The sequence below is a fragment of the Symphalangus syndactylus genome, chromosome 8 (genome assembly GCF_028878055.3).
Source record: "Symphalangus syndactylus isolate Jambi chromosome 8, NHGRI_mSymSyn1-v2.1_pri, whole genome shotgun sequence".
Classification (NCBI taxonomy): Eukaryota; Metazoa; Chordata; class Mammalia; order Primates; family Hylobatidae; genus Symphalangus; species Symphalangus syndactylus.
This window is the reverse complement of record NC_072430.2, coordinates 127,116,937-127,140,907: the sequence shown is the minus strand read 5'-3', so window position 1 is coordinate 127,140,907 and position 23,971 is coordinate 127,116,937. Positions and strand designations below refer to the sequence as shown.

Here is a 23,971-nt window from a genome sequence, read left to right as displayed (position 1 = left end):
ACGATAAGAAACAAACAATTTGACCAAGAAGCAAGGTAGATAGATAGCCAGGGCTATAATCTGAAAATCCCAACAAGCGACTTCTCCTCCTCTGTAGAAGACGCAGGGGCAATGAGCCCAAAGTCAGAATCGGCATATTTGGGTCCAGATGTCAAAAGTACTTGTGCAGATTCTACTGACTGTCAACATTTGCTGCTGAGTAATACTAGCGGCTAGAGGAATCTGGCTAATGCTGAATCATATAAGGAACACACAGATACTCTGCTTATAAACTAGACATAGGCGTATAATCTACCTGCTTCAAGCACTAGTGTCTGTGGTATTCTGTAGTAAGAAGATCAAAGACAATAGAGCACTGTCTGTATTAGGCAAAGCACTTTATACTATCTCCTTTAGTCTTCACATAGTCCTATGAAGTAGGCTCTGTTATTAGCCCCATTTTACAAATAAGGAAGCCCTTACCCATGATAATAAATGACATTATTAATAAACTGTATCACAAAGGCCCTTTCCCCTCAGTGCTCCCATTTGACCCTCACAACAGGAGCTTGGGGTTCGGAGAGGTAAAATGATCTGCCTGAGGTCACACAGCCGGTAAGTGAGAGTCAGAACGGGAGGCCATGCCTTCTGAGTCCCAGCCCAGTGTGTTCTTCCCCTTGTAACACATGAGTACCATAACACCTGCTTGTCATGTCTGTTCTTAAGGTTTATCATTAACTCAATCACAGATTTTCATTTAAGAGTGTTAAGAATTAATGAGTTAATACATTTGGAAATTAGAGTGTGGGCAGTAGCCTCAACACACATTTTTAATATTTTATTTCAATAGTTTTTGGGGTACTCAACACACATAAACCAATATATAATATATATAAATATATATAAATAAATGAATAAATATAAAATATATAAATAAACCAATATTTAGAGCTGTTTATGAGCAAACAACTCGGCTAGCTAAATACATTCACCATTAAAAATCAAATAGGAAAGAAATTCACAACATGACTCCAACCTTATGAAAACTGCTACATCATGTAAGTTGACAAGCATTTTTTAAGGAGGACTGGGTGGCTCTGCAATGGATGTGTCTGTGGTGACGGTGGTGGTTTTCCTGCTGCAAGCCTCCACTTGCTGCTTTTCTCTTAAGTAACATTAGCATGTTCACAGACTTCTCTGGGCACCAAGATCAACCCACTGGGAGCTGGTGCTTGGCCCACTACGTCCTTCTAGGGCAGCTGACATTGGGTACAGCATGGCTCAGCAGCCTGCACTAAGTTAATTCAGACAGTGCCGGGAGCTCAGACTTTGTTTGGCCCTGGCATGACATTTAAGTAACTTATGACAAAAGATGATATCTAGTCAAATGTATTCCTTGTAACTGTCCCTTTCTTATGTAAGAGAGGTCTAAACCCAGATGACCAAGTAGAAGGCTACAGTGGTAGAGCTGGGATCCCACACTAGTCCTGGTCTTTCCAGCTACATGAGACTTCCTGCTTCTGCATAACCTGGAATATGGAACATCCCTGGGCTTCTGGGGTAAAGGGACAGGGCAAAACAATACTGCCATTTATCTACAAGACTGCTAGATTTAATGGAATCTAAAACTTCCAGTGGGGCTGGGTACAGTGGCTCATGCCTGTAATCCCAGTGCTTTGGGAGGCCCAGGCAGGCAGATTGCTTGAGGCCAGGAGTTCAAGACCAGCCTGGGCAACATAGCAAGACCCCTTCACTAGAAAAAATTTTAAAAAATTAGCTGGGTATAGTGGTGCATAGCTGTGGTCTCAGCTACTTGGGAAGATGAGATGGAAGGATCGCTTGAGCCTAGAAGGTCAAGACTGCAGTGAGCGGTGATGGCGCCACTGCACTGCAGCCCCAGCAACAGAGACCCTGTCTTAAAATCAAACAAACAAATAAACAAACAAATAAAACTTCCAATGGGTAAAAGATAACACTTATAAAATTAAACATAAGATTAGATCCATAGGTCTCAAATAGGAGAAAAATAACTTCCATTGCTGTAATAATATAACTGTTTAAGTCTTGACTATAATTGGCATTTAAGCAGATATTAAGTAAAATTCTTCTATTTTCAACATTTATTAATCCTCTGCCATTTGGACTGTTCTGGAAAACTTTGAGCCATCATTTCTAGTGGCTGAGCCTTAACCAGGGCAGAGACATCCTTAGAGGCTAATTTGAGGCACAGACTCTTTGCTGCCTCAAGCCCTGGGGAGTCTGGCAGAGGGATTTGGTGGAATCATCTCAGCCCTGGAGAATCATTTACTAGGATATAAACTCCTCTTGCAAACAGAGGATGAGAACACTAATTCAAGCACTGTCTCATCAGGCAGCCCAGGGTGATAATACATGCTGGTCTCCTGGGATGGCCCATATTATGCTAGTTGTCCTTGTGTCATTATTAATATGGTGCTGATGTTCACACTCAGGCATAACCTGATTTAAATGCTAAATTACATAGTCACTTTATTTATGATGCAATTGTCATCTGTTTAATAGGTTTCAGTTTCTCTTAATCTTTATTTCATAAACCTTAAGGTCCCTCAAAGCAGCTTTAAGAGAAAATTCACAAGTGCAGCCTCTATTTGCTGCCTCAGTAGGTGGGCAGGAAGAAGAACCAGGCCACCTTACCTGGTATCTGTCCATAGTAGAGATAAGGAGAGTGAAGGCAATGGCGGTGGCCGCCATGGCGTGGGTGGACGGCATTCCATATTCAGCAATCAGTCTCTTTTCCAGTTTCACAACTGGAGGGGAGGAGGGACGGGGCCACTTCAGGATATCCTTGGCCACTTGGCCAACATACATCACCAACTGCAAAACCAAAGGACTGAGGTAAGTCTAATCAAATAAGGAAAATGAATGCATTTCCAAGTGTCATGGATATATTTTGGGGTTCTCAGGTTGTTGATTGAAGGCTCCTTTCTCTCTGACCAGCTACTTGTTGGCAAAGTCTTGTAGGATATTTTAGTTGGTAAAAAGAGAACAGGCTTTCCGGATTCCATAGGACCACTGAGCAACTAAGATATGACATTAATGCATATATTATTTATTTTAATCTCGTATTTAACAAACACGTACGTAGCTTATATATGTGTTGGACACTGTTCTAGGAGCTTTGCAGATTTTTACTCAATCTAGTAAGACCTGGAGAATGCAGATCAACTTTACAGATGAGTAAACCATTGCACACTCAACCACAGGCACACAGTCAGCAAGTGGCAGAACTGGGATTAGAATCTAGAAAGTCTGACTTCAAAGTCTGTGCTTAAACTACCACATGATGCTACCTCCAAACCACGATGGTCCTGCACTAAAGATAACCTAATACTCAAACCAGGCAGCACTTGTTTTCAAATTTTAACCACAGAAGTGACTGTTCTTACTTGAACAGCTAGTAAGATACTTTTTGAATGCCACTGTTGTATGAAGGCAACATACTGGATTTACTGTAACTTCTTTAGTAATCAGGAGCATCAGTCAAATAAATGGCATGGGTATTTTCAGTCTTTAAATAAAGACTCAAGTTGGGTGTAGTGGCTAATGCCTATAATCCCAACACTTTGCGAGGCCAAGGCGGGAGGACGGCTTGAGCCCAGGAATTCAAGTCAAGCCTGGGCAAGATGGTGAGACCCTGTCTCCACAAAAAACTTAAAAATTTGTCAGGTGTGATGGTGTATGCCTGTGGTACCAGATACTTGAGAGGCTGAGGCGGGAGGATTGCTTGAGCTCAGGAAGTCCAGATTGGAGCCACTGCACTGCAGCCTGGGCAACAGAGCAAGACCCTGTCTCAAAAAAAGGGCTCAATACGGAGGTTTTTTTTTTTTTTCTTTTCAGAGTCTCACTCTGTCGCCCAGACTGGAACGCACACTGTACCCAGCACACTGCAACCTCCGCCTCCCAGGTTCAAGCGATTCTCTTGCCTCAGACTCCTGACTAGCTGGGATTACAGACATCTGCCACCACGCCTGGCTAATTTTTGTATTTTTGTAGAGACAGGGTGTCACCATGTTGGTCAAGCTGGTCTTGACATCCTGACCTCAGGTGATCTGCCGGCCTCGACCTCCCAAAGTGCCGGGACTACAGACGTGAGCTGCCACGCCTGGCCTAATATGGAGTTTTTAAAAATGATTTTTCCATGAAGTCATTAACGAAGAAATATTCTCCCTCCTTTTTTTTAAAGCAGAAGATAGAAATCAGAATTTGATGTATACGAACATGTTCTCAAAAGAAGACATACCAGTGTTCATATCTACTGAAAAAAGATGAAAAAATGCTCAGCATCACAAATCATCAGAGAAACACAAGTCAAAAACCACAATGAGATACTGCCTCACACCAGTCAGAATCACTATCATTAAAAAGTCAAAAAACAAAAGATGCTGGTGAGGCTGTGGGGAAAAGGAAATGCTTATACACTGCTGGTGGGAATGTAAATTAGTTCAGTCACTGTGGAAAGCAGTTTGGAGATTTCTCAAAGAACTTAAAATCAGAGCTACTGTTCGACCCAGTAATCCCATTACTGAGTATATACCCAAAGGAAAACAGATCATTATACCAAAAAGACACATATGCTCATCTGTTCATTGCAGCAGTATTCACAATAGCAGAGGCATGGAATCCACCTAGGTGCCCATCAGTAGTGGACTGGATAAAGAAAATGTGGTACATGTACACTATGGAATACTACACAGCCATAAAAAAGAACAAAATCACGTCCTTGCAACAACATGGATGGAGCTGGAGGTCAAAATACTAAGCAAATTAACCCAGGAACAGAAAACCAAATACCACATGTCCTCACTTATAACTGTGAGCTAAACACTGAGCGCACAAGGACATAAACATGGGAACAACAGACACTGTGGACCACTAGAGGCGGAGGGAGTAGGTTGAAAAACTATTGTTTATTATGCTCACTACCTGGGTGCACTACACCCCTGTGACAAACCTGCGCATATAACCCCCACATCTAAAACAAAAGTTGATTTTTTAAAAAAAGAATTGGATGTCCATACCCTCTAAAAGTGAATAGGATTATTAACGACAGACTTGTTTACTTTGTGAAGGAGTGAATAGGATTATTAACAACAGACTAATTTACTTTGTCAAAGAAATGTACAGGACAACTTCATAATCTAATATGCAAGAGCAAGGTATTTACTTAAGTACCTGCCTTTGCAACTTAAAGCATTGTCTGAGAACTGGCTGTACCAGCCCCACCCAGGAGCTGCTTTAACATGTAGTCATCTCAGGATTCTCCTTAGACCTACTAAATTAGAATCTCTGTTTTCACAAGATTGCCAGGTGATTCGTGTGCACAGGGGAATTTAAGAAGCACCGCGCTATGTAGTCCTCTTGTACAAATCACTTTGTTGTGGGCTTTAATCATAAAACATATTTTACCAGGACTGTGTTGACCTTACCAGGGTTTTATTTAGCTTGTGATGTATGGCATTACCTTGCTTGGAACAAAACCCGCTATGAAGAACTATTTCAAAATAATTTTGGTTAGTCAGCTGGATTGCTGTAGGAGTCCCCACATTCTTGTGCTTTCTTTCAACTCCTTGAGTTGCCGGTTAATTCCGTGCATAATTCCAGCAAACCCAGTAACCCCCTGAGAAGGTGTTGCATATGTGTTTGTGCTTCACTGCCACTTTGCTCTGGGCTAAAAACCAAGAACCACTCCCTGTGCACAGCAGGCCAAATCCACAGGCTATAAAGCCTCAGCGACAATTACCCTGAATTCCATAGCTGCAATTTCGAATTGGACTTTGAAACTTAACTTCTTTACCATCCACTTAACCACCAGGAACTACTCTCCTGGAAATCAGCTCACTCTTTTTATGTTTCTGCCTCCCTCCTGTGAACCTGTAAAAACCACAACTAACTGACCATTATCTGGGGAGTTGAAAAACTGGCAGGTATTACCGACTACTGGGAATTTCTCAGAAACTGCTTGAAATATACTTCTCAGTCCTACTTCCTCACCCACCAACATAAACAAACTATCATAGGCATAACTACTAATCCTAGTTCCCTCAAAAATACTTGAAATCCTCATACCCTAACACAGAGGATAAGGGTAAAAAAATCCCTAAAATCCTCAGAAACAGGAAACCTTAAAATCATAAAAATAATGATTGGGTGACTCTCCTTCAGATAAAGTTAAATTTCTTTGACGTTCATGAGTTCCTTTGTCTTCATTTATATTTCCCCTTCTATGTTTGAAGAATGTTTTGTGGAATTAGGGAAATTATTCATTTTATTTAAAAATATTACAGCTGCATATTATGTCTCATTAATAATTTTCAAATAACAATGACTGTGATCACAGCTCTCTTTATACAGGAGAAAATAGTTAGAGCTACATTTTTCAAGTTGCAGAGGAAAAGTATCACTCTCAGAAGGTTGCATCCTGTCTCTGGCATTGCCATTTGTGACAATGATGCTATGATGAGCCAAGCCTTGTATTAGGTCCCCATCCTTGAGTAGGGAAAACGGTAACACAATAAGAAGATTTCAGAGGATAATGTGAAAAGGCTTTGAAAAACAATCCACAGAATATGTGTGTATATATATATATATATATATATATATATAGAAAACTCTGGTTCAACCTGGATGGCCAGAGAACCTGGGGCTGGTTAAAGTGAAATAGGAGAGTTCCCTGACTCCCCTCACAGGATGTGCGACAGGGGTGTGGCTCGTCTGTTTGGCTGCAGCTGCTGCTGAAACCCCTCACGGGAGAGGAAGCACGCAGACGGGCAGGGTGCAGGGAGCCGGGGCAAGTGCTTTTGGGGCTCTGGCCCCACGTTAGGAGTCTAGGGATGTGTGTCTGCAACTCTCAAAGCCCCAGTGGGCATGCTACAGTGCTTTTTTAGCTCTGCTATCACAGACAGCTTAAGTGTTAACCAGCTCAGTGCCATCTTGGTACCCGGGTTCTTGTCCAGCGTCCAGGAAGGCCTTGAAGGATGGTGAATACAGGGGTTTTATTGAGTGGTGGAGGTGGCTCTCAGTGGAATAGATGGGGAGTTGGAAGGCAGATGCAGTGGGAAAATGATCTTCCCCTGGAGTTTGGCTATCCAGCAGCTGATCTCCTCTCCGACTGTCCCCAGCGGAACTCCTCTCAATGTTCAGACGTTCTTCCTCTTCTCTCCTTCTCTGCTGTGCCATTCTGCTGCTCTTCTGCTCTTCTGTTTGTCTGCCTGTGGAGTCTGGGATTTGAGGTTTATATGGATACAGGATGGAGGGATGAGAAAACAGGAATGCCTATCCCTATTTAGGGCAGTGGATTTCCAGGCTGGAGGGTGGGGACCACCCTCTTCTACCCAGTATTTCCCTGTCTCCTGTCTGTATCAAAAGGAAGATGGTTTAACTAAGGGATGGGTAAAGAAGCATCCTGGTTGCAAGAACAGCCAGAGCAAAGGCTTGGGGAAGTGATGCTGGATAACAGGTAGTGGGAACTCCTAGGAGGTTAGGACCACTAGAGTTTAAACTGTGAGGCACACCGCTACACATCCACTAGAAGGGCTAAGTTTCTCATTTCCTAAATGAAAATAAAATAGTGCTCATCTCCTAGATTTGTTAGGAGAATTAAATGAGAAAATGTATGCGAAACACTTAGTATAGTGCCTGGCACATAGAAAGTGACGGATATATATTACTATAATAGTCAGCATTTATATTTTTATTAAACAAATATTTATTGGGGACCTACTGCCATGGTCTAAGTGTGTTCCCCAAAATTCACAAGACTGACACATCAAGTGTTGGTGAGGACATGGAGCACCTGAACCTCTCATATGCCTCTGGAGGAAACACAAAAGTGGTTCCACCACTTTGGAAAATAGTTTGGTAGTTTCTTAAAAAGTCTACCTATATACTTATATGGTAAGTTTCTTAACATATACTTATCATATGATCCAGCCATCCCACTCTTAGGTATTTGCCCATGAGGAACAAAAGCAATATGACCAAATACTCACATATGAATGTTCATAACAGCTCTTTTTTGTAATAGCCTCAAACTGGAAACAACCCAATTACCATTAACAAGTAAGTACACAAATTGTGGTATAATCACACAAGTGAATACTACTCAGCAACAAAAAAGAATAAACTATTGACATATGCTTACAACATGGATGAATCTCAAAATAATTATGCTGAATGAAGAGAAGCCAGACCAAGACAAATGACAAAGTAAACAGTACATACTACATGAGTGGTTTATGTAAAATTCTTGGAAATGTAAACTACTTTATAATGACAGAAAGCAAGTAAGTGGTTGCTAGGGAGGGGAAAGGAAATTACAAATAGGCATAAGAAAACTTTAGGGGGTGATAAATATCATCTTGATTGTGGTAATGATTTCAGGGATAGGTACCTATCTTAAAGTGTGTCAACTTGTATATATTTTTCTCTTTTTGAGACACAGTCTCACTCTGTTGCCTGGGCTAGAGTGCAGTGGCACAATCTTGGCTCACTGCAACCTCCACCTCCCAGGTTCAAGCGATTCTTGTGCCTCAGCCTCCCAAATAGCTAGGACTACAGTCAAGCGCCACCACACCGGGATACTTTCTGTATTTTTAGCAGAGATGGGGTTTCACCGTGTTGGCCAGGCTGGCCTTGAACTCTTGACCTCAGGTGATCTGCCTGCCTTGGCCTCCCAAAGTGCTGGGATTATAGGCATGAGCCATCACGCTCAGCCCTCAACTTATATATTTTAAACATGTGTGAACCCTGTGGCTACACTAAAAGTTATTGAATTACGTGCTTAAATGGGTGAATTGTGTAGTACACGAATTATACCTTGATAAAGCTGTTAAATATGTGCAGTTTACTGTATGCCAATCATGTCTTAAAAAGTGGTTCAGGCCGGGTGCGGTGGCTCACGCCCGTAATCCCAGCACTTTGGGAGGCCAACGCAGGTGGATCATCTGAGGTCAGTAGTTCGAGACCAGCCTGACCAATATGGTGAAACCCCATCTCTACTAAAAATAGAAAAATTAGCTGGGTGTTGTGGTGGGCACCTGTAGTCCCAGCTACTCAGGAGGCTGAGGCAGAAGAATTGCTTGAACCCGGGAGGTGGAGGTTGCAATGAGCCAAGATCATGCCACTGCACTCCAGCCTGGGCGACAGAGTGAGACTCTATCCCAAAAAAAGAAAAAAAAAAAGTGGTTCAACATTTTTCTGAAATGTGAGAAGCAGATGTTTGGGGAGAACCTGGTGATGAGGCACCATGTTGTAGAATGGATCTTTTGCCTACTAGGAGATCCTGGGCAGAGGCCTGGCCTGACCTGATCTGCATGTCTGATGGCACCCTTTGATACCAGGAGTAGAGTGGGGATGAGGACATCAGGACTTGAAGGAAGGACATCAGTTAAGATAATATTGCAAAATCCAGGTGAGAGATGCAGTATGATGTAAGTCAGCAGAAGGGCAGAAGACAGATTTGAAGAATGTGTGGTTTTTTTTTTTTTAATGAAAGAATGCTGAATGGGTTGATAAATGTACAGAGAATAACAAATAGGGAGAAATTACATATGGAAGAGAGGAGAAAGAAATTGATGGAATATGGACTCAGAGGTGATCAGGCATGTGGAAGTAGTTTTGAAGTTGAGAAGGGCTCAGCCCCTGGTCCACAGCAGGGATGGACCTCTCCTGGCGGACATTCTGGTCAGTGCAGTGATTGCCGTCACTATTGGCATTTAGAGGGAGGAGGCCAGGGATGCAACATGCCTTTCAATGCACAGGACAGTGCCACTCTGTGAAAACTGGTTTTTGTGTCTAACATGACTCTTGAGTGTTCTGCCAGATATCCATGTAGGTGAAAAACTCATCTGTAATCCTCTGAGTTGAGAGCCTAACTTGTAAACACCAAATATTTTCTTGCAGGTTATGAACATACACTGAAGTTTCCAAGGCCATAACTACTGTGTAGACTGAGAGAAAATTGAACTTTGGTTTATTTGGAACTTTATCAAGAACTAGCCAGGTATAGTGAGTGGTTCATGCCCGTAATCCCAGCACTGTGGGAGGCCGAGGCAGGAGGATCACTTGAGGACAGGAATTTGAGACCAGCCTGGGCTACATAGTGAGACTCCATCTCTATTTTATTTTAAAATTAAACATTAAAAAAAAGAATTGTTCATCATTTGGAGAAATCAGGTTATCATCAAGGGAAATGCTGATTATTGTATTTGACTGCATATTTGTGTCCCAGCTATCATCACTGGCACATTCATAGTGATACTGCTTCATAAATAGTAAAGCAGGTTCAAGGCCCCTATCCTATGAAATAAATAGCCTAGTGTAGACATGTTACAACATATAGTTATTTTAAAAGTTATTTTTATTATAAAGCACATTATTTAAAAAATTGTATGTGTTAAGTAGGTCATATTATCTATGAATTTTAAGAAAGTAAAAGGAATATTACAATATATTTAGAATATAACAGGAGGTGCTATTTTTTTTTATTAATTTTTTTGCACACAAAAACAATAAACATTTTCTAAAAATACATACAAACAAAAAGATGCGTATCAAACATATTAGGAAGGTTGCACATGGGAAGTCGGGGAATAGAAATGGGGGGTGGGAGTTAAAATAAATGAGAGAGGGACTTTATATGGATCAGTGATAATAACTCAATCCTCTATTTGACAAAGAAGAGGGAGAAGGAAGAGGAAGAAAAAGAAAGTGGGATAAAGGATCAGAAAGGGAGGAAAATAGAAAAAATTAGAGTATGACTCCAGGGTAGACCTGTTTTGTTGTCACTGAGTTGGTTGGTTGGTTTGTCTGTTGTATTTTTCATGTTTCGCCAAGCTGGCCAGACTGGTCTCAAACTCCTAGCCCGAAGTGATCAACCCGCCTCGCCCCCCAGAGTGCCGGGACCACAGGCGTGAGCCACCACGTCCAGCCCCCACATTGCTTCTGGCCTCCGTGGTAGACCTCCCAGACGGAGCGGCCAGGCAGAGGCGCTCCTCACTTCTTCCCAGACGATAGGTGGCCGGGCAGAGGCGCTCCTCACTTCCCAGACGATGGGTGGCCGGGCAGAGGCGCTCCTCACTTCCCAGACGGGGCGGCTGGGCAGAGGCGCTCCTCACTTCCCAGACGGGGCGGCCAGGCCGAGGCGCTACTTCCCAGACGATGGGTGGCCGGGCAGAGGCGCTCCTCACTTCCCAGACGATGGGTGGCCGGGCAGAGGCTCTCCTCACTTCCCAGATGGGGCGGCCGGGCAGAGGCGCTCCTCACTTCTTCCCGGACGGGGCGGCCGGGCAGAGGCGCTCCTCACTTCTTCCCGGACGGGGCGCCCGGGCAGAGGCACTCCTCACTTCTTCCCGGACGGGGCGGCTGGGCAGAGGCGCTCCTCACCTCCCAGATGGGGCGGCCGGGCAGAGGCGCTCCTCACTTCTTCCCGGACGGGGCGGCCGGGCAGAGGCGCTCCTCACTTCCCAGACGATGGGTGGCCGGGCAGAGGCGCTCCTCACTTCCCAGACGATGGGTGGCTGGGCAGAGGCGCTCCTCACTTCCCAGACGGGGCAGCCGGGCAGAGGCGCTCCTCACCTCCCAGAGGATGGGTGGCCGGGCAGAGGCGCTCCTCACTTCCCAGACGATGGGTGGCCGGGCAGAGGCGCTCCCCACTTCCCAGACGGGGTGGCCGGGCAGAGGCGCTCCTCACTTCCCAGACGATGGGTGGCCGGGCAGAGGTGCTCCCCACCTCCCAGACGGGGCGGCGGCCGGGCAGGGGCTGCAATCCCAGCACCCTGGTAGGCCAAGGCAGGCGGCTGGGAGGCGGAGGCTGCCGCGAGGCCAGACCACGCCACCGCACTCCAGCTCGGGCAACACCGAGCACCGGGTGAGCGAGACTCCGTCTGCAGTCCCAGTACCTTGGGGGGCTGAGGCGGGCAGAGCACTCGGCGTCAGGAGCTGGCGACCAGCGTGGCCAACATGGCGAACGCGTGCCTGCAGCCAAAGGAGAAAAAGCAGGCAGCGGTGGTGCGCGCAGGCAGTCCCAGGCAGTCGGCGGCGCGGGCAGCAGCGAGCCGAGTAGATTGCAGCCCGGGCCACAGAGGGAAAGAAGAGAAGAGAAGAGAAGAGAAGAGAAGAGAAGAGAAGAGAAGAGAAGAGAAGAGAAGAGAAGAGAAGAGAAGAGAAGAGAAGAGAAGAGAAGAGAGAGAAGTAAAAGAAAAGAGAAAAGAAAAGAAAAGAAAAGAAAAGAAAAGAAAAGAAACGAAGGAAGGAAGCAGGAGGTGCTATTATGCTAAATTTAGTGAGCCAGACGCAAAAGATCACACATTGTATGATTCCATTTATATAAAATGTCCAGAATAAGCAACTCCATAGAGATGGAAAATTGACTAGTGGATACATAGGGCTTAGAGGCCAGAAGTCTGAAATCAAGGGGTCCACCGGGCCACACTCATTCTGGATGTTTTAGGGGAGGGTCCTTTCTTTGCCTCTTCCAGTTTCTGGTAGCTGTAGGTACTCTTTGACCTGTGGCCACATCACTCTGATCTCCACCTCTGTGGTCACATTGCTTCCTCCTCTTCTATCTCTTCTGCCTGTCTCATCTCTCCCTCTGCTTTTTTCTTATAATGGTACTTGTCATTGGATTGGTCTATCCAGATAATCCAGGATGACCTTTCCATCTCAACATCCTAAACTTAATTACATCTACAAGGACCATTTTTCCCAAAACAGCAACGTTCACAGATTCTAGGGATTCGAATGTGGGGATATCTTTTTGGAGGCCACTACTTAACCAACTACAGTAAATGTTTAGTGAGTGAATCATATGGACCAGGTACTGTGCTGGTTTGGGGGAATACCACTGAAAATAAGATAGATAAGATCATTGTTCCTGCACAGCATAAAAAATGAAACATTAGCAAAAAGTCTGCTTAGCTCCTGTGCATGTTATTTGTCCAATAAAATGGGATCATCATGCTTTAAGAAAAAAGAGGTACTGGGTCTGGCAGAATTGAATAGTTTTGTCTAAGATTTAAAAACATTACTATAAATGTTCGACATCACATGACATTAGGGAATTCCAACTTAAAACAACAATGAAATACAACTACACACCTATTAGAATGGCTAAGTCCAAAACACTGACAATACCAAATGCTGACAAGGATGTGGAACAATAGGAACTCTCATTCATTGCTTATAGGAATGCAAAATGGTACAGCCACTTTGGAAGATGGTTTGGCAGTTTCTTATAACACTAAACATACTCTTACCATATGACTCAGATGTCACACTCTTTGGTGTTCATCCAAGTGAACTGAAAACTTACCTCCACAAAAAAACCTGTGCAAGGATGCTTATAGCAGCTTTATTTTTAATTGTCAAAACTTGGAAGCAACCAAGATGTCCTTCAGTAGGTAAATGAATAAATAAACTGTGGTTCATCCAGACAATGGAATATTACTCAGCACTAAAATATGAGCCATCAAGCCATGACAAGATATGGAGGAGCCTAAATGCATATCACTAAGTGAAAGAAGCCTGTCTGCAAAGGGAACCTACTGTATAATTCCAACTATATGACATTGTAGAAAAGGCAAAACCATGAAGACAGTAAAAAAGATCAGTGGCTTCCAGGGACTGAGGAGAGGGAGAGGTGAACAGGCAGAGCACAGAGAAACTTTAGACAGTGAAACTATTCTGTAGGATACTATAAGGGTAGATACATGTCATTCTACATTTGTCAAAACCCATTAACATACAGCACCAAGAATGAACCCTAATGTACACTATAGACTTTGAGAAATAATGATATGTCAATGTAGGGCCATGGATTGTAACAAATGTATCACTGTGGCGGGGAATTTTGGTAGTGGGGGAGGTTGTGTGTATGTGGGGTGGGGAGAAGGTATATGAGAACTCTATACTTTCCACTCAACTTTGCTGTGAACCTAAAACTTCTCTAAAAAAAAAATAAAAGTTTAGGCCAGTCGTGGTGGCTCACGCCTGTAATCCCAGCACTTTGGGAGGCCGAGGCAGGCAGATCATGAGGTCAGGAGATCGAGACCATCCTAGCTAACACGGTGAAACCCCATCTCTACTAAAAATACAAAAAATTAGCCGGGCGTGGTGGCAGGCACCTGTAGTCCCAGCTACTCGGGGGGCTGTGGTGGGAGGATCACCTGAGCCAGGGAGGTCAAGACTGCAGTGGACTACAGTGAGCCATGAGGCACTCCAGCCTGGGCGACAGAGTAAGACCCTGTCTCAAAAGAAAAAAAATTACTGTGGCAGCAGAGAACTATTTCTTCATTTAATTATCAGTTAAAGAGCATAATGATTAACTCAATGTGTGGCTTGCCCTAAGTGGAAGGCTTTTCTCCGTATTGTTGAAGGGGCCACTTTCCAAAAAGGACCCAATTAAGTTCCATCATCCATCATACTTCTTTGGGCTGAGGCCCCAAAGGCCTGTGCATGAAAGCAAAAACCCAGAAGGAGGCAACACGGGAAGTAATTACAGATCATTAACACCTTAGCAAACTGGCTGGGGGCCCCCACATGGTATTGAGGGATGGCATGGAAATTCCATAGGTTTTCACAAAGGGGAATTAGCCTATTTCCTTCTTCTGCTCTGAATGCAGGATAAATGTAATATACAGATAGAAAGAAAATCTAGTTCTCTAGATAGTCTACCCTTCATCCCAGGTAGACAAAAGGTTTTCCAGGGAACCAGTGCGGTCAATATGAAACTTGTCCTTACAGTGTGGAAAAGCTTCCAGCATGGGGTCTGTTCTGGATGGCTGTGCTCATATGGGGACGGCAGAGAAAATGGCATTTTTTCTCTTAGTGTAGTGGCCCTTTCTAGTTATTACAATAAAAAATGGCAGTGTACCATGTCTAACACATTTCCAGTTAGCCAGACTTTATTCTTTACACTAGCATAAATAACACCTAAATAGTTTTGAAAACAAGATATTTTGAAATAACATTATTACTAGTAAACCTGCCACAGGATTTTAAAAAGCCAAGCCACACTTTCATTTTTGGCCCACATTAATATAAGACACTTCTCCTCCTAGCTTCTTCTAAATGTCTGCCTTCAAACTTTTCTCTCTGTTAACATCTTCCATTCCCTGAAGGAAAACAGGATCTGACGAACTGTTTTACATTTTTGTTTACATTTTTGCATATGCTACAGAGCTGCCCCTGGTTGTCTTCATCCCCGCAAAATACCCTCATCTCAAAAGAGTGAAGGCTCCATGTGATCATAATAAAACCTAAGTCCTCTGCAGGATGAATGGAGCACCAAGAGGCTCTTTTCAAATTACACCCACCATATAAAAAAAATTGAAAAATCCCAATATCTTTTTTCCTTCCCTTGGCTACACTCATAGCCCCCTCTACCATGGAGAAATTGCCCAAGTGGTGCGCTGTTAACTAACAGGAGTGTATGATTATTCCTCATGTCTCATGGGGTAGAAACACTGCAAACCGCTGGGATTTATAGTCTATCTACGGGTTTGTTTCCAGAAAGTCAGGAACTGGTTATGTCATTGACTGTTGGAGGCAAGAGAACAATGAGCTGTAACCCAAAGACCACAGCCTCTCTACCAGTATGTACCTATCCTGTTCTTAATTTATCCAAGTGCATCTCATTCCCTTCTTTTCTCAGCTTACCAGTAAGATGACTTGGATAAACAGACACCAGACTCTCATCCATTTCACTCCTAGGTGTATCCCTAACAGAATGGAAAGCACGTGTCCTCACTGGAGCTTGTATGTAAATGTTGTTAGCATTTGTTAGCCTCATTCTTCTCAGTTTCCAAAAAGTTTAAACAACCCAAGTGTCCATTGACTGATAGGCAGATAAACAAACTGTGCTATATATTTACAATGGAATATTATTTGGCCATAAAAAGAAAGAAAGTACTGGTGAACATAGTAATGCTGAGTGAAAGAAGTCAAACACGAAGGACACACATTGTATGATTCCATTTACATGAAATGTTCAGAAGAGGCAAATCCATAGAGATAGAAAGTAAATTAGCCCCATTGCCTAGGGTAGTGTGCGCTAATGGATATTGGGGTTCCTTTTCAGGGGGTAGAAATGTTCTGAAGTTAGACAGTGGTGATGGTTACACAACTCTGTGAATATGCTGAATTGTATACTTTAAAAGGTTGACTATTATAATATGTGGATTATATCTCAATTTTAAAAAGAAAGAGAAATGAGACATCAAGATAAGTCCTGGTATATCTCTTCTATGTGTTCTTGAAGTCTCTTGTTCCAAAATGTTATTGCAATGTCTTCACATATTGATTTCAGAATAGAAGAAGCAGCAAACTATTAGAACTATTGATAGTCTTTTCTTCAAAAATCCTGTTCAACTCTGCCCATCCACAGGGCACTGAGGTGAGTACATACCAGAGAGCTGCTGAAAATCCACTACTCAAAACCGTAAGTACACAGGATTCATTTTCAGAACAATTTTTAGCTTTGGAGGCTTTCTTTAAAAGCTACATTATATTTATTAATGTCTAAAATATTGCTCTTATCAAAATTACTATATCATTATATTATATGTCATAACAATTATACTGATTTTTTTTGTTAATATATAATAGTTATACATATTTTGGGGGGACATGTGATATTCTGACACATGCATACAATGTGTAATGATCAAACCAGGACAACTGGGACACCCATCACCTCAAACATTCACCCCTTCTTTATGTTGGGTCATCATGGAAGCGTCTCAAATCAACACTCTTACAAAACAGAGATTGACTGCACTAGATTGTGTTTTTGTTTATTCAATGTTCAGTCTTTTTTTTTTTTTTCTCCTTGGAATACAAAGTGCTCTGTGGTCTCCTGTTTAGCATCTGGGAGTGAATTAAAAGCAATTCTTGGTGATGGTTATTTGGAAACACTCTAAAGGCTACTGTTTACCATCCAATGTGAAAAGCTATTTCCAACTGGTGAATAGCCACTCATACTTCTGGCATTATTTTTATTTTTTAAATTCAGAGCTTTTTTGCTTTTTTTGCTGGGTGTGATGTGTGTGTGTGTAACGCTGGGAAAAGCAATTTTAATTTCAAACTAGTACAGTGCTAGTCATGTCTAAACCACCAAAACAAAGCAAGCACCATAAATCATAGAAGATAATCAGAAAACTGACATTTATATATTTCAAGTTTTGTAAAAACAGAGATGAAATAACTAAAGCACAAATAGTAGATGAGAAAAATTAAGTTACAACATTTTCTCATTCTTTCCAATGTTCCCTCTTTTTAAAGCTCAGCTCTGCTTTTGAAATTTTTGAAGACAAACACTAAAGGTACAAAGATTGTTAAATCACAGACGTATGTATATGCCTAGGAAAGCCACTTTCCACCTCTTGAGCCTCCCTTTCATTATAAGAAAGGATTTGGGTTAAATAATAACTGACGTTTGTGCAATGATTGTTTTTAGTGTATACTTTCACAGACATTATCTATTTCAATGTCCACATCATCCTTATTTTACAGATGAGGAAACTGATGCATAGACAAGGTGAGTATCTTGTCAACAATAATGCCAGTGTAGAGAAGCTGGGCTTGAATTTGGTTTTCTGATTCCAAATTTTATCATCGTTTCACCACACCACGCCATCTAGCATCTCGCAAACTCACTACCGAATCTAAGTTAGTTGAGGGCATATGTATAATACATGAGAATAGATATCTATGCCTTAAAAACCCAAATTCTATTATCTTAATCCTTTAGATCCATCTGGAGCTCAATAGAGGATGCTGAGTGTCCTTGAGGCTGAGAGATTAAGATGTCACATCTGATGAGAAAATTGCTTATCCCTACCATCCCACCAATGAATAGTCCAGAAAGCTAGGATCAGTGTCCTTGCCATTAGATGGACATCACATCCAAATGACTCCCACTGAGGGAGTGGGTGTCTTCAGTCCTAGGAAATGTAGAGCACACTCAAACATGAAAAATCATGCATAAGCTCACCCTCCTTCAAACAAATGAACAATCAACCAACAGCCCAAATCTGAGAGCAACTCTAAATGTTCATGACAGGACACTGGTTAAATAAATTATGTAACTGTTAAAAAAATTATGAGATATACTGTTAAATGAGAAAGCAAGAGGCTGAAGAGTATATTTTGCTTCCATTTATATTTTGAAAAGGTATTTACATACCAATGCATGTAGGTACATGGGAAACTGGATGGCAGATTCACTAGGGGATTAGAACTGAGATCTGGAGTGGGCAGGAGACATGCTTTGCAAACAGACCTTGTCTGATGTTTCAATTTTTCATGCAAAAACAAATAAAAATTTACTTCTGATAGCAACAGAAGCATTGCTAAGAAAATTCTTTTCTACTAGATTCCTCCCTCACATTGCTATGAATTTTAATTGTCAATCCTACTGACCATGAAAAGACTAAGCAATAATATTAAAAGATCAAAACCTTTATCTTTACAAACCCCTGATGGCAACAATGCAATACATGTTAGTCATACGCTAGGTCCAACTTTCTCTTCTGATTAAAACCACGAACGATTCCTGTCTCTAAATGTGATACCACAAATCTTAAAGACAGTCTCAGAATATGCAATCTGGAGAGAAGTCCCTCTTCAGTTTTGGCCAATTGATTACTAACCAAAGACTCTTTCTTCTTTTACTTGCATCCAAAACAGTAAAACCTGCACCAGGACTTTTTCATAGGTTATAAACTCTAACAAACTCAGGAAAATCAAACCAAGCCATTTGCGCTCACAGCTGAATTCTATACCAATCACCTTCACTAAATCACCAAGCATTATCATTCCTCTTTATTAATGACTAGTTCTTTAAAATTTTCAAGATGGAGTCAGAATAGTTTAAGTGGAATATGAGTGGACCTACACTGGCACACTTTCTGTGGGTCTCCTACCAAGCTGGGCTTGGAGGTTTTCTCTGTGCTGCCAGATCACTCTGCCCAGGTGTTTTTCAAAGACAGTCACAAACCACCTTCCAGATTCTGCCACACTCATGGTCCACCCATGTTATTATTTCTTTTTTTAATATATATATATATTTATTATACTTTAAGTTCTAAACCATGTTATTATTTCTTTAACACTGGTCTTTAAATTGGTTTACTTCCTTTTAGTGAAACACTTGTGAGATATTGATCTGATCGTTAGTTATGTTTTATAACATACAATTGACCTTTGTGCAACTTGAGGGTTGCGAGTACGAATGCCCTGTGCAGTTGAAATCCATGCATAACTTTTGACTTCTCCAAAACTTAACTACTGATAGCATTCTGTTGACTGGAAGCCTTACCAATAACATAAACAACTGATGAACACATATTTTGTTTGTTATACGTATTATATACTGTATTCTTGCAATAAAGTAAGCTAAGCCAAAAAAGTTATTAAGAAATCATAAAAAAGAGAAAATACATTTCCAGTACTGTGTTGTATTTATCAACGCATCATCTGTTTACAAGATGAATCATCTGTATGAAATGGCGGCAATCGCAGAGGCAGACTTCAACCTACGGTACATATCAAGTAATTTCATAACTTTTCTTGTAATTGCATAGCTTTTTCTGCTTCTTGGCAGCACTTCCAGCATCACTAGTGGCACTTTGAGTGGGTCCCATGGTGTTATTCAAAGTTTACAGTGTTATAGTAAACATGATGAAAAATACATCAGAACTTCAAGAGATCACTTTTTACTGTGATGTAATTTACTGGAGAGACAACTGTTCACGTGGAGATGATTAGCGTTACTCAATGTTTTATGCGGATAATCAGAACACTTGTGCTCACCACAATAACAACAGATAGCTATAAAAGCATTACAGTAGTGCAGTATGCAATACAGTGAATTTATGCCATTATAATTTAAGACTGCATCTTTACATGTGTTTAATTTCCCTAAACTGTGACTGGTATCATATATAGTTTGATGTGTTTATGTGCATAAGTTTTGGTAAGTTTTCACTACTTTTATTTTTTTTTTGAGACAGAGTTTCACTCAGCAGCCCAGGCTAGAGTGCAGTGGTGCGATCACAGTTCACTGCAGCCTCGACCTCCAGGACTCAGATGATTCTCCTTCCTCAGCCTCCCAAGCAGCTGGGACTACAGGTACCTGCTGCCAAACCCAGCCAATTTTTGTATTTTTATATAGAGATGGGGTTTTGCCACGTTTCCCAGGCTGGTCTTGAACTTCTGAGCTCAAGCCATCTACCATCCTCAGCCTCCCAAAGTGCTGGGATTACAGGTGTAAGCCACCAGGCCCGGCCTAATTTTTATTTTAACTTTTCATAATAGATTCGTGTATATTTTATGGTAGTAAATGATAACATACATAGTATTGACATATGTTTTATGCATTCATGACATACCTTTTTCTTAACTTTTCCAATATTCCTAGGCTATACCTTTCATCCGTGAGTTTTTCCAAATTGTTGCAAATTTACAGAAAAGTTTTCAATATATTTATTTTTAAAAATTCATGTATAAGTGGACCCACTTGATTTAACCCATGTTGTTTAAAGATCAACTGTATATTCCATCCAATATGTACATATTTAAACTAAACCAAAACAAGTTCATCTCACATACTGGGCACTTTGGGAATCATAGTTGTTCTTTTATAATTATGCAGTTACATATATCCACTCACTTTCATATGATTATCTCTAGTTTAGATGATGGTTGTTTAATCTCCCAGCTCTTGCAATAAGCCGAGGTCCTAAATGAATGAGTGAGTGAATGCATGCATGTGTGGGTGCCTGTAAGCAAGCAGTAAATATGAATATCTCTCACTGTCCAAATTTTTACTTTCTGGAATCTGAAGCTGAATATATTTAGATAAACTTTTGTATAAATTCTTTGCTATCAAAACTCATGTTACTTGCTATCTGAAATTCAGAAATCAAATGGCTTTGAACAACTTGTAAGCTTTGCTATCCAACCTTGCTTGCTTCCTGGACTTGGCCTAAAATGTATTACTTTCATCTTCATATTTAAAACCCATGCAGCTCTCTCAGTTCGTCTCCACTAAATAGAAGCCTCACCTTTTTTGCAGTGCCAGCCTCCTCACCTTGTCATGACTGTAAAAGTTGGATTAAATGGGTTTGTCTATATTGGGTGCCTAATTACCAGGCTGCTTCCAAAGTGGATACTGTGGCCATCAGTGACTCCTTCCTTGACCTCAATAACAGGGACTACATGTCCAGAAATGATTCTACCCATGGCAAGTTCAACGGCACCATCAAGGCTGAGAACAGTAAGTGCAGTCAATTGAAATCCTACCTTCATTTTCCAAGTTCAAGATCCCCCCAACGTCAAATGGGGTGACATGATCTTGAATACATCATAGAGCCCACCGCACTCTTTACTGTCTTAGACAAGGCTAGCAATCACTTGAAAGGTGGAGGCAAAGGGTTATTATTCCTACCGCCTGCACCAATGCTGCTGTGCTCAGAATGGGAGAGAACTGTGAAGATGACAACTCCTTTGAAATTGTCAGCAGTGTCACCTGCATACCAAGTGCTTGACTCTCCTGGCAGAAGTCATCAATGATGACTGTGGTAACGTGGAGGAATCTCAGACCACAGTCCATGCCATCACTGCTCCCCACAGATCATGATTACTCCTCCAGCAAGCTGTAGTGTCATGTCAGTGGTCATTATCTCCCAATCCCTGGCCCTGCCAAAACTGTGTGCAAGACAATCCCCGAGTTGAATGGAGAGTTCACTGATTCGGCTTTCCAAGTCCCCACCCCTGGTGTGGAAAGCGTGTTGAGAATGAGATTTGCCATCTGGAGAAAGGTGCCAAATATAGCAACATAAGGAGGCAATGAGGCAAGCATCGAGGGCCCCTGGAAGAGCATCCCGGGCTACATTCAGGACCAGTTGGTTGCCTGTGGTTGCCTTTGTGACAACCACTATCCCACTTTTGATCTGGGGAGGGTACTGCTCTCGTTGATCAATTAATCAAGCTGTTTTATTGGTATGACCACAAATCTGGCCACAGCAACTGACTGGGGGGATCTGTCTTATGGTCTGTGTGATCTCTAAGGTGTAAGAGTCCTGGAGCACTCACCCCAGCAAAAGTATGAGAGGGAGAGTGAGGCCCTCGGGAGGGTGAGGCCCTCGGTCACTGAGGAATCCTTGCCCCAATTCCACCCCAACACATTGAGAGCCTTCCTTTTGCTCTATACAGGTCCCACCCAAGACCCATGAAGAAGGAAGGACCTGAGAGTCTTCCCTTGTTGAGTACCATTGGTGCCATCAGTAAAATTTCCACTGTGTACAATATGGGTGCAGTTAAGAAAATAAAACACATGGAGACACATGAAATAGACATTATAATCACTGGCATTATAATCCCACACACTATACTGAAAAAAAAGCATGATGGCCTGTAATTTACACATTGATTCAAAGCAATTGTTACCAGGGACTTGAGATCTTTGTCATTTCGCCATGGGAACAGCTCTACAAGTGGGTCTCACATGTCCCTTGAAGGTGGATTTGAATACTGAAAGAAAGTTAACCTATACAAATAAATCTATGCTCTTAACACCTTAAAACAAGAATTCACCATGCTCTCTTCCCTTTATTTTAGCCTTAATATATTTGAAATATTTCATAACATATTTAATAAAATTTAAATTCATCATCATTTTAATATATAGTTTTAGCTACAACCGAAGGACTTTCTGATCATCTCTCGTCCTTAGCAACAATGCTCTTGGTTTTTACCCTTTTTGGTTCTACTATTTGGTTGTTTTTCCTGAATGGGCTACATAATCTAAATAGAGATCTTTTTATCAGGAACATACAGTTTCAGTATTTCCTTAGGCCTCCCAAAGCTGAATATTCAACAGCAGGTGATCAGAGTAAAAGGATAGTCTAGGTGATGTCCTTAAAATGGGTTTTCTATTCCCCAACTTCCCATGTGCAACCTTCCCAATATGTTTGATACGCATCTTTTTGTTTGTATGTATTTTTAGAAAATGTTTATTGTTTTTGTATGCAAAAAGGATTAATAAAAAAAAATGGGTAACTTTTCTTCAATTAGAAATAAACCAGTTATATATTACCTAACAACCAGCTTAAAACGAAGACCTAGAATACTTCAAGTTCTTATTTCTTCCTATTCACATTTTTAAAAGGGAATGCAACTCTCTAATTGAAGCAGTGTTAAAGGGTAGAATTTCGTACACAGTGTCAATGTTCTCTCAGGAATGGTGACATTTCCAATATAAACCATTCCTGATGTTAGCCTCCAGGATGAGCTGCCATTTCCCCCAGCACTGTTGGCTTTAGCAACAGCAAGCTAGAGCTTCTCAGCATGGTGTATTGATAATAAGCAGCTGCTGCCTTTATCTAAACCATCACTTATATGTGTACCTGCTCAGGAGTCATTTAGATGTTAGAAATCAACATTGTGAACAGCAGCCTATCTACAGTGCATATTATAAAGAAATATAGGTCGAGCATCCCTAATCTGAAAATCTGTAATCCAAACTCCAACATCTTTTGAGTGTTGACATGACATTTAAAGGAAATACTCATGGGAGTTCTTCACATTTTAGATTTTCAGATTAGGAATGCTAAATGCAAATATCCTGAAATTTGAAAAAATCTGAAATCCAAAAAAATTTGAAAACCAAAACACTTCTGGTCCCAAACATTTTGAGTAAGGGATACACAATTTGTATGGAGTATGCCTGGCAATAATTCAAGCAACAATAGTCTTTACCTTCAAAGGATCCTGGTTATCTTCAGATTACTCCAGAAAGTCACTCTTATTTTTCTCTCCATAGATGTAACAAGAAGGGGATATGGTTTAAATCTAAATTATAAACTTAGGTAATTTTCTCAAGACATTGTAATGTATATATCCTGATTCCTGGTGGTTTAAAAAAGTTTAATTGGGCAAATTTCCCAATTCACCT

At 41.5% G+C, this 23,971-nt stretch overlaps 1 protein-coding gene across 1 annotated transcript in view; it reads right to left on the bottom strand.

Moving 5' to 3' along the window:
* SGPP2 (sphingosine-1-phosphate phosphatase 2) overlaps positions 1 to 23,971 on the bottom strand; it is a 141,004-nt gene that overhangs the window by 38,130 nt on the left and 78,903 nt on the right. The window contains exon 3 of the mRNA XM_055290777.2: positions 2,653 to 2,832. Within this exon, the coding sequence (XP_055146752.1) occupies positions 2,653 to 2,832 (180 nt within the window). The remainder of the gene's footprint in view (positions 1 to 2,652; positions 2,833 to 23,971) is intronic.